The sequence below is a fragment of the Rhipicephalus sanguineus genome, chromosome 5, assembly GCF_013339695.2.
Source record: "Rhipicephalus sanguineus isolate Rsan-2018 chromosome 5, BIME_Rsan_1.4, whole genome shotgun sequence".
In the NCBI taxonomy this organism is placed as follows: domain Eukaryota; kingdom Metazoa; phylum Arthropoda; class Arachnida; order Ixodida; family Ixodidae; genus Rhipicephalus; species Rhipicephalus sanguineus.
The window spans coordinates 148,240,628-148,258,097 of NC_051180.1; the positions used below are offsets into that span (position 1 = coordinate 148,240,628).

Below are 17,470 nucleotides of genomic sequence, written 5' to 3' on the forward strand. Positions count from 1 at the left end.
GTTAGACAACTCTAACAAAAACCAACGTTTTATTAAGATTGTCTAACAAACGGAAATGAGCCCTTAAACTCCCCTTCTTTCTGGAATAATTTCAGTGCGCACAGAACAGACAAAGACGAAAGGAAGTAGATAAGCAAGCGCTGTTTGTCTACTTCCTTTCATCTTTGTTCTGTGCGTGCTGTAATCATCACAATGAATTCCTACCAACTTGCCCAGTTTTCATTACTTCCCATTCTTTCGTTCATTCATAGCGAGAGTCCCGTTGCAACAGACTTGAATCCTTCAGGTGGTACGCGAGGGCTTAGTGGTCATTGTGGCAGAACAGGGCAGAAAACAGGACGAAGAACACACAGGACACAGCGCTGTATTCTTCGTCAAGTTTTCTGTGCTCTTCTGCCACAATGTTCATGAACCAACTAGCCCGCCTAAGAAACCTTGCATTTATTGTTCAGCTGCCAGCTCGTGAAAAGATCCCATGGTAAACAACGCAACAAAAAAAGTGTTCCAGACTCGCTGTAATTGTTACGACAGCGCTGACCAACACTCCAAGGTTTACATGCATAGAAATTTCCAATAAAGTGGACAAGAGGACGACTGCAGCTGTAGCTCAATTGGTCGAGCATCGGACACGCTATCCAAAGGTCGCAGGTTCAGTCTCTGTGCGCGGCAAGTTGTCTTTTTGTCCAATTTAATTTCTTTATACTTATATCGTAATTACTACAATACAGTTAAAACTACAAATAACATCCTTTGTACTTTCCTTTGTTTCATTGTCGAACGGTTTTCATTAAGGCTCTGGTATTACAGTATAAACGGAAATTTCCTAAACGGAATTGCTGCTTAAATGGAACAGCTGCCTCTAGTGTGATTGGTTTCATACTTGAATTCTGCATCCCTGTTCACCTCTCAGTTAACGGGAGTCCTGTTAAATGGAACATCTTTTCCTGGTCCCTTCAGGATCTGTTTAACGAGTCTACTGTATACAGTACGGTCCGCTGTTCGAGGAGTACTTGTGTAGAAAGTGCAGCCCTTGACATCAATACCTTATAATACATACTGGCAATACCCCAGGATGCCCTAAATAGCTTCCCATACAGTCCAACCTTGATGTGATAAAATGCACAAGGTAATGTACTATTTTCATTTTCCAATTTTAGCTCCACTGAAAACTACCATATTTACTCTAACGTAACGCGAGTTTTTTTCCCCAGATTTTTGTTACCGTAAGTCGACCCTCACGTCACAATCCAAAACCGAAATGATGCACCCAATTCTAGACTGAATTTTTGGCCATTTCACAATTTATGTTGGCACCATGCACCAGCCGAATGCCGTTTGGATCCACAACAAGCCATAACCGGTCTCTTTGTTTCTGTTCTGTGATGCCGTGCACTTTGCATTTGTTCTTGTGTCGTCATGTGTGACAATCTCGGCGACTTCGGTTGCCCTCAGGTGTTTCGACCACCCTTCGGCTCCCCTTGCAATGGGAACGTGTCGTGTTAAGTCAGAAGTTAATTGGTTATATTGGCTTCATTATTAGCAAAATGTCCTTTAAACGACAGACAAGAAAATCCCGTGCACGATTATTTGCTGTTATTATGTAGCTGCAGATTTCTTAATAAAAGTGCAATGTTTGCATTCCTTAATACAACACTTTGGTCATCTAGCTGAAAAGTGCATGCACTTGGCAAATGCAACTGAAGTTTGGTTACAGCAACAACATTGTGTGCTACATGAGCACACTTAGTTCAATATGTTATACCTTTGCAAGCAACACAAAAGCAAGAAAACAAGAACCTTGTTAGAATACACCGTTTTAAGGGCACAGTGACATTTTCAGGGACTCCAGAGCTGCCTGTTTCACGTGTACGTGAAACTTCTTTGAAGCAGCTGCTCCAGTGAAACACCGCAGCTTAGCTCGCTACAGAAGAGAGCAGCATTGTTAAATATGCCTTAGTTTTTCCTCAGTAATCTGCCCCCTCGCCTTTAAACATCTCATTCTCCACGACACTCATCATTGCAGCATTTGTGAAAGTGCAAAACAAGCACAAAGTCATAAACTTATGGAAAATTTGGGAGTTGCCAAACATGTCTCAAGAGATACAGCTTCATCATAGCAGAGCTCCACGTAACAGTACAGCTAGGGAAGAGAAGCTATACAATTGCACAAGAATTCCTCTGTTTCAACACGGCTGGAGCACCGACGACAAAGACCGAGAACGACTGAGCGCACCTCCAGTACGGGGCCATTTTGTGACGACGCGACCAGGAAGCGTAAGGACTCCTGTGGCAGCTGGCTCCAGTCCCCACACCACATGGCTGGGCTGTGGCCTCCTGAGAAGATACGCAAGGAGAAACATAAGCAATTTTACTGGCACAGAAACTATCCCACTTACTCCACATTTAATGGACATAGCAAGACGACATAAAACGAAGTCTTGATCAAGCGTTGCACGTTCAGTATCCTATCATCTGGTGCTGCTGCTGGCTTTGCTTACTCTTGAAATGCACTAATTGCAAGTGAAAGAGAAAGCTGCATTATGCTATGTCATTTACGCATGCCTGACATATCATGCACAATAAATCGCAATGCCCTCCGTTTGGGTAGTAAACAGTGGCAATGGCGTATGCAACCTCCCAACTTCTCGCTCAAGGACAGGTGATGTGTGTTAAATTAGAGGTAGGTAAGGTGGACCGTTCAAATGAGATTTTGGAGGCTTGAAGAGAAGTTCAAGGAACGTCACTGGGGCCAGCGTTTCGACAAGGGTACCTGTCTTTGTCAGGGCCATTTTCTGAACTTCCACAAAGCCAGCCCAGTAAGGTTTCTGAAATGGTATTTAACAGCCCACATCGACTTAATATTTGCTTTTAGTGTCCCTTTCATGTGTACTTGGAAATCTAAGCACGGCACGAGCGTTTTCGCACTTTGGCCCCGTAACCCGTAGAAGCACAGCCATCGCTGATGGAATCGAATCAACGACCTTCAGCTTAGCAAAAAGTCACCACAGCTTCTGGGCTAACACCCACGGAGCACATGGGAAAACTTGTTTTGAAGACTGGGAAAGTTCTTTTCTGTATACCTAGTCGAAAAGGCAAGTGCATTTTCATAACATGTAATAAACGAGCAAACAGACAGAATGTGTTCAGAAAATAGCGTTACACTGCCACCAACCAACCGCACCGACTGTGCTTGCCTGGTCTTTACCAGACAATGCCAGTTTCACTTTTCACCAGGTCTGTTACCAGCGTATGCCCTGCACGCACCATTTGCCAAGACTCTCAAAGAAGCACTCCCTAATACCATGAGAAAAAAAAACTTATCATCAGAAAAACTGCCATTAAGGTGACCCTGGGAAAGCAATGCAAGTGTGCAGAACATTGGAATGTGTACCTCCCGATTTTACCATCGCAGATATCTTGCAGACACAAGTCTAGAATTGGAAGCGGAGGGGAATAGAACACATTTTTTGGGCATATATACGTCCATTATCAATAACCTAGTTTCAGACATCACACACAAGCAGCACTTAACACAAACTGCACTTAACTGACCAGCAACGAGCTCTTATATTGCAAAAAATTTCTGGCCAATATTTTTGTTGCCAATCCCACGCAGTTCTACAACCCGTCTGAATCAACTTACTCTAAGGAGGTACACCTATAGCGTCCTTTCTCAATCGCAATAATTTAAAGGGTACGATCAAATTTTGACATGTATGACTAACTTTGCATTTAATACAACTACTAGCACTCAAAAAATTAATAGAACAAGCTCAGCGACTAACTTTACCGCATGTGATGGCGCGAGCGTAACGAGGTGCAGATTAAATAAAATGTGTGTGTGGAATGCAATAAAAGATCACTTCATGCTTACAAACTTTCGGTGGATTTCTTCGTATTTTTTTTTAGTTACGTTGCGGTTAAATGAACCTGCGGAAGGAAAGAAAGAGGCAAGAAGTTAAATGGCAGACAGTGATCTTAATGAGGACGAGCAACTTAATAAGCTATATGCTCCACAGACTGTGCTAGAGTACTAAAAAAAACAGTTGTGATAGGCACACTTAGAAAACTACTTTTCACAATGATGCAGGACAGGTCTGGGCACGAAAATCACCTCAAAATACAGCTGCACAACTTCAGCAGACTAAGAATAGCTTATCGGTTGTTTGTGAAGAGCCCCAAGTAAAATCTGCCCTAAGTAAAGTACTGACCTACGCCACAGTGTTAAACCGCTATGAAGAAGTGGATTATAAACGTGTTGCTATTGTCTTGTTCACAGCTCTAGTTATGCAGAGTTTTCATTTAAATATTGCATCAGGGTATAACTGGCAACTTGGCAGGCATTGGCACAGATAGGGCGAACTCGAACAGAGAAGGAAAAAGAAACTGAAACAGGCACCTGTCCCTTTATTTTCTTTTCACACTGTTTCTCATGATCCTCCTGTACAATAGACTGCCAATATTTTCATAGTGCAGTTTTCACAGCCTCCACATATATTCGTTAGTGAATTGCAAAACTTGACATTTTTGCAAACATTGTAGTGATCATGCGATTAGTATGCACTGCCCATTTTAACGCAAGGGTGAGCCAAACACTGGGACACCGAACACTGGGAAGAAAGAATGTTTAAGAGCCTGTTTCGCAGAAATTTTGGTGTTGGAGCCGTTGTCCAGGAGTGAAAAGAATGAAAATCGGGGGTTCAAGCTGGAACTGAACCCAAGCATTCTGCACTGAAATGTTCTACTACAGAGACACACCAGTTCCGGAAACTGCTGTGGGGAAAAAGCCCTATACAAGTGTCACATAGGGTAAGGAGTCACATTAACAGATACAACGTTGCATGGCAGAAGCGTAACAATACACCAGGTGTCACGCCATGTGAATTGTGTAATAAGTGGGTGGTTAAAAGGCCTAGCCATTATGAAGTGCTCAGCCATAATTAATCACCATCAACAGCCACAGTATTAACACTTTCGTGACCGCGCCTATTCCCATCGATAGTATGTTATCGATGACTTCAAGATCAAGTTTTGGCCCTCTCTGAGTGGTTCTGGACAGCTAACGCAATACAAAGCATAAAATAACATGTCTTTAATCACTTTTGTTTGCGAGTTTGTTTTTTCCACCAGGGGAAGATTTTTAAAGCTCGTTTGCAGTCGGGTAGGTGAGCGCTCGTTGTTTCGGACTTCGCGTCGACGCCGCTCGCGAGTGCTCCACAGAAACGGCGAATTTCGACGGATCCCGTTTAATATGAGCGGGAATCTCTGGATGATGGTAGCACCACAGACACAGAAGACGACTTCCATTCGCCAGGCTTCAGTATGGACGGCGAAAGTGCGTCAAACCTCCCCGGAACATCAGCAGCTATCCGCCGGTATGTTTCGTCTTCTCCTCGGGTCGTTTTATCGCTGCCGCGCGTCGATGTAAACGTATCCGGTGTGTTCTAAAAATAACAGCTCTTATCTTCGTTCGGGCGGGAGCATTTGGCGCTGGCTGCAGAAATAGCGCAGTTCTCTTCGCGAAGACGGCGCAGAGCGCACTTTGACCCAACGCTCCGGTGTGCTGCGCGGCGGCGTCTTCGTGTTGTTTTTTACCGCAGAAGTCATCAGAGAGATATGCAACCACACAGATAGGTATGCATGGATGCATACTTTCGAAAAGCCAACATACAGTGAGAGGGACGGATCCATGGAGGGAGGTTACTGAAGAGAAGATGAGCAAGTTCGTCTCACTCCATGTGTACATGGTAATCGTTGAAGTCCCGCGCTTGCATTGGTGTTGGTGTCGACGACACATATTTCCAGGCCTTCGTCCACCGTCAGTGATGCCACGGAAAAGATTCAAGGCTTCTTGAGTGTCTCTGATCTGAAGAAGACGACCATCGCATCCCACGAGAATCTTCACCCCGTGTCTTCTCTATAGCAACACATGAACGATTTTTCTACGCTATCTTTTAACCCCGTCTGAACCTTTCAGTGGATGAGAAAATGGTGAAATGTGAAGGTCGATATGGTATTCGGCAGTATATGAGCGAGAAAGAGGTCAAATGAGGGTACAGTTATGGATTTTTGCAGATTTGGAACAGGCTGCACTGTTCATTTCAACAAATACACAAGAAAATTGAAAAATACCAGAACTGCAAACTATGCTAGGAAAGTTGAACAGAAAAAATTTTTTTTTTCCCCGGAACATGCGCAGCCAGCCTTTGTTTCACCGCGTCGAGAACCTGCATCGCGCGGTGGCATGATGGGCACTAGTGCCTATATTCTTGTAATTATGTAAATAATCTTTGCACTTACAGAGCTTATATTCCCACTATTATTGTACGAGGGCTTTGCATTCAGAACGTATATTTCGATTTTTTTTAATGTTTAACCATTGCGGAGTAGCACTGATGTTTTTATGAATCTTTCCTTCTTTTTGATGCATTTTTCTTTGATCATTTTTTTACTGAATTCGAAATAAATCCGTTGTTTGGAATTATTACTGTTGGAAAGACCAATTCTTCCTCTATCATTTGATACTCTACACGTTAGCATCAGTTATATTCTGTGGCAGGAAAAAAATATTTCCTGGACTAGCCAAAAACAACAGATTTTTCCGCGGTCACGAAAGTGTTAAAGCGTGCAGCTGTGCAGGTGCACGTATTGCCTTATGGATGTGTAGTGGGTACTTCACAATTATACTTGCAGCAGGCGCCCTAGGAGTGATTACAATGGCCAGTGTCATGCGCACAGACATTCATTTCCTCACGGCACAGTTAAAGGGTCCACTGAGAAGTTGTCACAAATTAGCGCTTAATAAAGCACGCACGCGGCCGCTTTCAAATGGCTGCGCGACAGAACGGTGCGAGTTGCGCAACCAAGAAGCGCGGACGATGAAAAAACAAGCGTCAAAAGACGCCGGCGCGCCACATCCTCCTCACCCACTCGAGCCAGACGCAGACAACGCAATCAAACGCCCAGCAATGCCTGGAAACATCTGGAAGAGAAGGGTGACGCATCGCCGATGACGCCGCCGCGATTCGAACCTACGAGAAAGCTCTCGCCCTTTCCCCCAGGCTTAGCTGTACTACGCGCCGGAGAACACTCCCAACGCTTCTAGAAACCGGGGGAGAAGGGATAAAAGCGAGGTCAGTGAAGAAGTCAAAAAGTCAGTGAAGGAGTGGCCCGGTGATGGTGAAGTTATGCTAAGTGTGGCTCCGTTAGCCAAAGAAGACGTGTTTATGATGGTGTGCGGTCAGTCGATCATCGATCTGGAAGAATTTGATGACGACACCGTGTGAGCCGTGACAAGTCACGACGACGGTTGAGCTACGACGATCAACGCTGGAGCTGGCGTGAGTGTTTCCTTGAAGAGAAGCATTCGATTACCGTCCAAGTATTGTGGACTGGATACGCAATTGCATATTCTGGACTTTAACTGTCCTTGAATAGTTGTAATGCATGCGATTGCATTTGTAGCGTGTGATCTGTTTGTTTAGCTCCCGTTGTGTAAACACCATCTGTATTATACTGTGAAGCTGTAACTGGTACCAGCCGAGTGTGCATGTGTTTGTGTTATTTGTATTGCCTTAACTGAGAATATATTTCGTTTTCGTTTGTGTTATCGACTCTCGGCTCTGACTCGGTCTTTGGACCACAACCGGCGTTCGCTGGCGCACCAAAGGACCAACTCTAAATTGTCCACGCTTTCGTGGTGCATTTCGGGGGGCCGATACGTACACCCTTGGAATCCACCCGGCAATTGCCATCCCCATTAACGGGATCAGTGACAGAAGTGAAGCACGGCAAGCCAATGAGAAGGCGATGTGAATAGGACATCATGATGTTATCGCATAGCACTCTTAAAAGTGAAGTTCAAGTGTCGTACAAGCTTTTTCAACTTTCTCATGTGTTTCAAAAATGTCCGCTGTTAGAGTTACGTCATTAAGCCACCTTATAATTAGAACGTTACATATGACATGTTAAAAGAATTTTTAGAACCACAGAATTAGTATAACAATGAACAACAATGAACATGCAACACTGGCAAAGCAAAAACTTTTGCTCTTTGTACACCAGCAACTGCCAACGCCCTAACCCTGGCTACAATGGCTTTGAAGGCACAAAATCTGCCACCTGGTATGCTTCCATGAGTTGCAGGAGCCTTCCATATTTGTATTGTTGGAGACGGGAACTAGGGTGAAGAGGCTTTTCACGACCCTGCCCTAGACATTTTGTAAATAAGATGCAAACAACAGTTCAGCACAAGGTGTTTAACTAACACTAATTCACCAGCCAAAGGGTTATCAACAGTAACCCAGCTTACTGAAGTTGTACACGATCTTGCCCTTTGTATAAATAACCGTTCCCAAACAGATATAATACTGCTTGATTTATCGAAAGCGTTCGATCGTGTCTGTCATACCAAACTGATTTCAAAACTAGAAAACACAATAGGGGGTGGAGAGATTACGAATTGGGTAAAAGATTTCATTAGCGACCGCCAACAGTTTGTGGTTTACGAAGGCGCATTATCAGGGACGGCTCCTGTAAAGTCGGGTGTGCCCCAAGGCTCCGTCCTTGGGCCATTATTATTTCTTATCTATATAAATGACATTACAGCCGACATAGACTGCAAAATTAAGCTCTTCGCTGACGACTGCGTTATTTACAGGGAAATTAAAGACAGCGATGACCACAAGGCACTAAATAGTTCATTGGAAAAAATTGCTCACTGGTGTGAAGAATGGCAAATGTCGATAAACTTAACAAAAACGGTCTGTATGACGGTGACCAGAAAAAAGGCACCCTCTGAGTTTACTTACACAATAAACAACACACCTTTACAAAGAGTCACGCTGCAGAAATATCTCGGTGTTACATTAACTTCCGATCTGAGATGGGAGGCACACATAAATAACGTCACAGCTGCCGCTTTGCGCAAGCTGATTTTCTTAAGAAGGCGTCTCCCACTTGCACCGACACAAACTAGGCTCTTAACCTACACAACATTCGTTCGTCCAATTTTAGAGTACGCCAACACTGTTTGGTTCCCTCAATATGCCACTCATATCGCAAGGTTAGAACGGGTACAAAGGAAGGCCGTAAGGTTTATCTACAACAAGTATAAACGCACCGACTCGCCCACTAACCTCTTAGAAACTTGCGGTCTTCCTACGCTAGCGACAAGAGCAAAACTGGCACGATTAAAATTTCTACACAACCTGCTTCATAACCGCAGCCGCATCGATGCATCAAAATACATCTCCCTAGCAGAATCCAGAGAACTAAGACACAAACATGCGTTCACTATTACAGAATACACCTTGTACAACGATTGCTTCAAGCATTCATTCTTTCCCCTGTCAATAAGAGAATGGAATAGTCTAGATTCCTCGATTACCAGTATACAATCATTGTCAGAGTTCACCTCAAAAATCGAGGACATGTTCTGCAAATAATTTTCCAGTTATCTTTTTCTCTTTTGATGAGCCGTATTATCGTTTTTTCTAGCGGTTATTTTTGCGGAATAAATGTTCGCGTTCAATTGCGCGTAAACAATTTTGTTTTGCTGGGTGCAGTAACTGGTTCAAAGATACCTAAGTGTGTATTTTTCTGGTGTATTGTTTCCAGCGCTCTTGTGTTTGTGTACAACTAGTGTTGTATTGTCATTTTACTAGCAGTTTTTTTTTTTGTGGAATAAATGTTCGAGTCCAATTGCGCGTAAACGAATTTGTTTGCTGGATGCAGGAACTGGTTCAAAGTTACCTAAGTGTGTATTTTTCTGGTGTATTGTTCCCAGTGCTCTTGTGTTTGTGTACAACTAGAGTTGTATTGTCTACTAGATAAGAGCTGTCTTCTATGCCGTCTTTAAGTATGTACCGATTGCTCAGTGTTTGTATACAATTAACGCCATTTTTTCAGAATGTACTTATTGAATTTTGCCTCGAGACCCCTACAGGCATTTCTGCCTCCAACCATTCTTACACGTTCTGACAAATATGCCGCTGTATAAACGTGAAACTGAAAACTGTATTGTGTATCCAAGAACTGATGCCCTTCTGCTTTGGTCTCGTATGAGACTGGCAGTATCGAAAATAAATAAATAAATAAATAAATAAATATGTCACTAGCATCAAATGGTGGATGCTAACGCTTTGACAAGGGTATGCTGGTCCACTTCAAGGCTCTTGTTTACATACTTTTGATCAGAGATGAGAGCATTTTACACGTTACCCAATTACATTAGACACAGATGGATGAGACCACATGGCAGTAACCTGACAGATGCAAAAGCCCTCGGTGTCTGTGACACACCCTAGAAGGTTTTTTTTTTTCAATTAACCCTTTACCTCTTCTACATGACCTCAGCGCATCCCTACATTTCACATGCCCATAACCGGGAAATAGCAGTGTTTGTCCACAGTGAAATGTCCTGGTTTATCACACCACAGATAATCTTGAGCAAGTCCATACATCCGAGTTTTCATGCCCAAGTGGTGCTACAACGGTACACCATAGCATGGCTTGCCACTAGATCACAAGCCATGATGCAGTAAAGCCAACTTTTGCCTATGACACCTATTTTTCTGTTTTTCAATAAAGAAATACTGTTTTTGACTGCATTTCTTCTGTAATTAAAATGCCAATACCTTAGGGCAAAGACAAAAACTGTAGGTCGGGAATGTTTCTTAAAAAAACTCTTAAAAAATAATTTCGGAGGTAAAGGGTTAAACTTTGAGGCTTGATTTATGAAAAACCTGCCATTTGATTATGAAGCAGCCTGTAGTAGGGGATTGCCGATGACATTTGAGCACACGGTGCACCTAAATTGGAACGGATGCCGAGGTCGGAATCTTATCTGTGTTGTAGAGCTCGGCAGTGTTACGAATGCAACAGCCACCGTGATAACCACACAGCTATGCTTCAATCCAGATAGCAAAGTTCAATCTTGTCGACAAAGTAGGCACACAAACAGCTGCACACTTCACTTAGCATCTTTTTTAATGCGTTGGCAAAGTAAATGAATCTGGTTGTTTTTTAAAAATATTTTCGAGTGTAAATTTCTTTAGCTTATGAGATTTAATTGTTCGTTTCGTGAGTTGAATGAGTCCGTATAGTCCCTTCGATTGTCAAGAGCAAAAGAAAGCGAGAAGCGGGTACTCGTATGCACTGCTTGTGAAACGCTAACGCAGTCCAGTAGGCACAACACACCCATCTGAACAAAAGGTGAAAAGATAACATGGGTATGAAAATATATATACATATAAAAAAAGAGATATGAAATGAGAACTTAAGAATTTAAAAAAACAACCCAAACAACTTCTGAGAACATACTGTGGTGGGCTTAAGACGCAATAAGTTATACTTCAAGCTGCAGAATTGTGTTCGTGCATCCGTATGCACATGCACAAAGTTGCGAGAAGGCATGAAAACTACTTCCACGCTAACACCATCTCCCCAATGACAGCTCACTACAGTAAACGCCTTCGTAAATTACGAATTGTGAGAGTAAACACCTGCAAGATACACTAACCCTCCCACACTTCCCCTTGCACTAATTACCAAATAGGAAACTGACACCCCTCAAACCCACTGACGCACATTCGCTTGCACAACGTCCTAACTGAACTGAAGCTAAATTGCAAGACTATGTGCCAAAACACAAATATGATTATGAGGCAGGCTGTCTCTGAGCATATTTTGACTACGCAAGTTTATCTGGAATGCACCTCAATCATGGATGTTTTTGCATTTTGCCCAATCGAAGCGTGGCCGAGAATGAAAACACGTGTCCTTGAGCTAGCAGTGTCAACACTAATTGCTACGCTACTAACAGTGGGTGTCCGCACTGAATTTGAAATCAAACGGAGTGCCCAGGTAAAACTCTCATATCATTTAGAAGCAGTGTTTCAAGAATACGTGCACAGGATTTTGCAAACAAAATTTTCTAAAGATCTGGCGAGCATGACAGCGTGTAGGATCCCTTTACGGCCCAGCCCGCATAAACGTGTGGGTAAGCAAAAGCAGTCACTGAACGGTACCTACTTCAAGTTTCGGTTTCAGAGACCTCTGTCAGCAGTGTCAATGTCCCGGAGAATATCTCATTTTCAATGGTTCATAAATTTGACCACCAGAGGGTGAGGAATTTCTCGAAGGAATATGGCGGCTCAGCATGTAGGTCCACGCCGGCCGCCTCCGAAACGTAAGTCAGCATTTCTTCCTGATATTCGTATTTTTTCCAAAAAACTTTCATGGAATAGCAATTTTGAGACGTCGGGAAACACGTAGCACTAAAATATTTCCCCGTTTTCATCGCGGGCGTTTTGTGGTCACGCGTGAAAAAGCCACACGCACGTTTGTGCGGGCTGGGCGTTTGTTGTAAAATGCGTTGTGGTACAGTGCAAGTTGGCGCACTCGTGCGCTGTTGTGACAGCGCGGTATATCTTTTCATTCCGAAAAATTTTTTGCGAGTCGTATTGGTGGCTTCCCTGTAGGTGTTTTATGATGTTTATTTATGCGTCAAGTTAGCGACACAATGTGGCGTTTCGTGAAATATGACTACCATTAGTGGACAAATGATTGATACCATGATTGCATGAAAGAACAGCTGTATCTGAAACCGTGAGGATAACATTTTATTCGTTTATTACTTTTCATGAATCACAGTGAGGATCAAAATCGTTTGGTCAGGTTTTTAGTGCAATATTTCAACGCCATAGCTGTCAGTAAACTTCGGCAACGAGCTTTTTGTTGTGGTGATGGATAAAGGTTGCACTGTTTTCACCTGCAGGAATTTTCGATCCAGAGGACGGAAATGATATGGAAGAAATTTTGAAGCTCCTGGATTCCTCTGACATAGAATTCAGTAGCGAAGATGACGACAAGCTGGCAGATACCTGTGATCAACTAGTTGAATATTACAGAGTAGCAGTGAAAACTAAAAAGTGGACCTTGAAGGTCAGTTTGCACATGGTGGATCTTGCAATTGCCAACTGCTGGTTAGAATACAGGGACGCCTGTCGAAAAGATGCGGTGCTCAGACGGAACACAATCAGCCTCTTGGACTTTCGTCTTGCTGTCCCTGAGGCACATTGTGCGTCACTCAAACGCAAGAGACTCGAAAGCAACAACGAAAACGTGCAACCGGATCATTCTACCGAGAGATCCCCTGGAGCTGCGAAGATGCCTGGCGTGGACAAACGTTTGGATTCATATGACCACAGGCTATCAGTGGACAGCTTGTCGTCTGCACGTTGCTACAGGCTTCCTGGCTGCACTTCTCGCACTCGAACGCGTTGTGAGAAATGCAGTGTCTACTTGTGCCTTTCAAGTGACAAGAACTGTTTTAAAGTGTTCCACACACAGCGCTAACAACGTACTTTCTGCTGTAAGTAAAGCAGTTTTATGTGCATTTCTTGCTGCACGGTTCACATGAATAAAAGCCCAGCCCACACATATGTGCGGGTATGCGTTCTATGTCAAATATGCCGATTGTTGTCTTCTCAATTTTCAAAACGCTATTAGTATGCAGCACTTAGTAATATTAATCGATAAAATTACCGATTAGTCGTTTATATTTTTGTCGGGCTGGAAAGGGTTAGATCTAACACACACAAGCAGCAGCGAGCTAACAAGTTACTGACAAACAACAGTGGTTCAGCGCTCGTCTTCGTTGCTGTCTGTCTCGTGTCTTACTCTGTGCTGTGATCACAATTAGAAATGGATTACCAACTAGCTCGTACCCAGACCTTGGTTCACTTGGCACCCTGAGCTGCTACAGGAGGGTGGCCTCGGTATATCACAACTTCGTGCACACATTCTTTTAACTTTGCATCCTCAATCACATCCTCTGAGAACTTTATAAACAAAATTCATTTTTTATAAAACACGATGCAACATTTGCAAAATTGTAGGGGCCCAAATTCACAAACATGAAAATTTTGGAAGAGCTGCCAAGTAAGGAAATGTTGGCAGCCAGCTGCGCCATTTCAGCGAGGTGCCAAGCACCAAGTGCACACATAGCAACAGGAAGCACAATTACACATACAGGCAACAAGTTTAACGAAACCGGCATTAGGGGAAAGTAGGACTAGCTTCACCTCAAGGAACACTGCATAAGTACAAAGAAAAACAGGTCAGAAGCGATAATATAACAATATGAATGCAATAAGTTTAACCTGTCAGGTTAACCTGTCAATAAGAACCTGTAAAATGGACGACACAATGCACTTGTGTCGCCCGTTTCTTCCTTTGTCTATGTTTTTCGCTCAGTTTTCCACATAATGCATTACCAACACACCCAACAGTCTGTTCTTCTGTCAAGTTTATGCCCTTTGCACATCACAATAAGTCAGATCATGTGAATGAGGAGTGACTGCCAGATCACTGCACCCAAAATTTTAACACATGAAACACTAAATATCAGATAACAGTCGATGTTATGGAAATTTAGTAAGGATAAAAATAAATCAGCAAAATTCCACGAAGTTTTCTGCACCATAGTTTGCAGCTATGTTGTGCAGCATTACAGTGTTCCGGACAAAGCTGTAAATGCCTGTTTCGATTTGAAGGGTTCCAGTAGTTGTTCCAAACTAGAGAATGTGTGAATCATTAGCATGTTGCGCACTCGCCACTACATGCGTGTAGAAACTTTTCTTTTCTCAAAAAAATGTTTTTTAACATCGTAGCCTTACTCCAAATTTAAAGGTGGTAGTCAAATCGGCAACCGGCTGACCACTTTTGTCATGCTCAGGAAAATTGAGCATTACGGCAAAGTTTCGTCATCGCAACGGCAGCGATCGGAATAGCACACAATTGCGCGTGAAAAATGTCAGGCCACCATTACAGGTGATACCAAAAAAAATTTTGAGTTAAACGCCGGACATTGACGCTCTGGCGCGTCCCGTTCGGGCCAGCATTAAACTTATCAAGTCTAAAATGGCATAAAACGCACAGTAGAAATCGTGGACGTACGAGAAAGTAGCCAAATTGCGCAAGGACAAGTCGTTAAAGCTTACCGAAAGGCGTTCTTAAAAACAGGGTTGCGTCCTGCGAGAACGATTGTTGACAACAGTCGGATGGCTCCTTAAATCGGAAAGCTTTGTGCAAGCACGGCAAGCATACCGAACAGAATCGCACCCGAAAGCTCACTGTTACTTCACACGAGCGCGTTGCATCAACTGATAACGGCCAACTGACACAAAGTGACCACGTTGGCGACTAGATGCTACCAGTCACGAGAGCTGCCAAATATGTTCACGCTTTTAAAGTAGAAGGTAATTAATCACTCGAAAAAGTAACGGCAACGTCTCTTTCTTTGACGTTACGCAGCGACACTCCCAACAGGTTGCTACGCGGTCGGCAGAATAGGTGGAGACGCGAAGGCTTCGAAAACGCGGGAAACGGATTTTCACTCCAAACGGCCCGCAACCTTTATCACTAAACTCACGAGTGCGTTTGAAACAGACACAAATTCGCGTTTCACAAGCCAGACTATGAAAGATGCCTACGCTCGATTAAGCAGCGGTGCGCAGTTTCACGAACGCCGCAAGTTCTACGGGTACGGGAAACGCAGCCTCCTCACGTTGGGCCCGCGTTCGAGCGGTCCCCAAAACCGTGCAATTTTTGAACACATACGTCTTATTCAGAAGTTCCGAAGTCGGCAAGGGACATATATGCACGGATACACATATGCCACGGTGTAAAGGTTACTGTCAGCCGACTCACCTTCGCGGTTCGTACGTAGACAGAAAATGCAAATAAAAACGAAACCACGCAATTGCTTCTCGACACGCAACAACAAATGCGACACCTCTGGCTCCTCGAATAGGTGTCAAAGCTAGACAGCATTAGCAATGCCACGAAAACCGCATAATTCTACACGAACAATTCCAAAACGCCCGCTAACGAACAATACCATGCCACTTCAGCATTACCTTTTGTACTCACCCCCGCTTATCAACGCTCTTCAGTAGACTGCCTTGTTGCGGAGCTCTGATTTAAACAACTAAAACTTAATTAGGCGATGAACAAGCGAATTGCTATCTTAACTGTCACTGACACTACACACGCGCCTTAATGTGCAGTTTGGAACGTTTCCCGGCGAAAAAACAAAAAAACACAGAAACACAACATCAGCAAGGAACAATAGAACAATAAACGTCAAGAAACTGGAATTGTTTGGTGTCGATGACTATTGTATCCCGCCCTGCAAAACCGCCCCCTAGCGCACTTACGAATATCTGCTTCATACTTAGCTACACATCTGCCAAATTATTAGCTCGACTGAAGGATCTACTAAACTAAATAAGTATGACTGTGTAAGTCAGGGTCAGGAGAGTTTAAGAAAAACTTTTTGAGAGGAAAGAGGAATAGAACAAGCGCTTCTGCGGTGACACAGGATGGCGCCATCTTAACAAAGACTAACAGAGAACGTCCAAAACGTACAGCTAGCGCCGTACAGTTAGCGCCAAAAGTTTAGAGACCTCTAGGTCTTCGAAAGCTTTGAATATCCCAGCAATCTGCGTCTGCATTCGGTCGAACTGCACAGTACACGCTAGCCCGTTTTAGAACGGGCCGGAAATCTACATTGGAGGCTGCTTGCCGAAGCAGCAGGTGTTTTGAGTGAGTTGAGCCTCGTGATCCCTAAACTTTTGACGCTGTCACGGTGACTGTACATGGTCTCGTTCCGTTGTCATACAGAACAATTCCGATTACAATCGAGATTGATCTGTATCGGATTTCACGATGGTTACCAGCCCCTTTCCGCAGCTTTCGTGAATTAGCCATTCGCGAGCGGGAAATTCGATCGCATTGTCCGTGTGTCACCCGAAGGAGGTTAAATCCTTGGACACCCATACTATTTATTTTTTTTTAAATACCTTGCAGACCGGCATCCGCGCGCGAAGCATTGCATGCCTAAAAGGAGTTCTTTAACCTGCACCAAAATCTCTAAATATATCCAATCGAAATGCGACCGTCGTGTCCAGGAACCGAACACGCGTCCACAAACTTGGCGACGCGACGCTGTGCCAGCTCGCCACGGTGGATTATATCGCGTGCATTGCATGTATGCATGGAGACCGATACAAACATAACATGACATACAGATTACAGAATTAGACAACCTGCAATCTGCGTACCTAAATCTGTTTTTCAAGTCCTATCAGGAAAGGAAATCCCTAATCTAATCGCTCGTATCAATGGCGATAAATCAATCATTGCATATAGATACGAGTAAAACTTAAGTCATTACCAAGCTGTCGTGATTTGCAACATAGACATTCAAAATTTCATTAATGTACTGATGGAGCAAGGACATGCGGGAGTGCAAAGTCACAAGAGCGAAAAGCGAAAGGTCAAGTTTTATCCGATTTATTCTTGACTGGAGGCTCTAATAGCGTAAAGTGAATCCAGTAGCTCGATTTTGAGTGGCTTCCAAGATAAGACCACATATCGGGGCTGCGAATTCAGCTTCAGGGGA

The 17,470-nt window shown here is 43.6% G+C and overlaps 1 protein-coding gene across 1 annotated transcript in view; it reads right to left on the bottom strand.

Annotated features, from left to right (window-relative positions):
• The window catches only part of LOC119394339 (E3 ubiquitin-protein ligase TTC3), a 167,003-nt gene extending 150,877 nt beyond the window's left edge, over positions 1–16,126 (bottom strand). Inside the window, exons 1-2 of the mRNA XM_049416060.1 lie at positions 15,937–16,126; positions 2,234–2,334 (exon numbers count right to left, since the gene is read on the bottom strand). Coding sequence (XP_049272017.1) covers positions 2,234–2,317 — 84 coding nt within the window. The 5' untranslated portion in view covers positions 2,318–2,334; positions 15,937–16,126. The remainder of the gene's footprint in view (positions 1–2,233; positions 2,335–15,936) is intronic.
• Between the last annotated feature and the right edge of the window lie 1,344 nt (positions 16,127–17,470).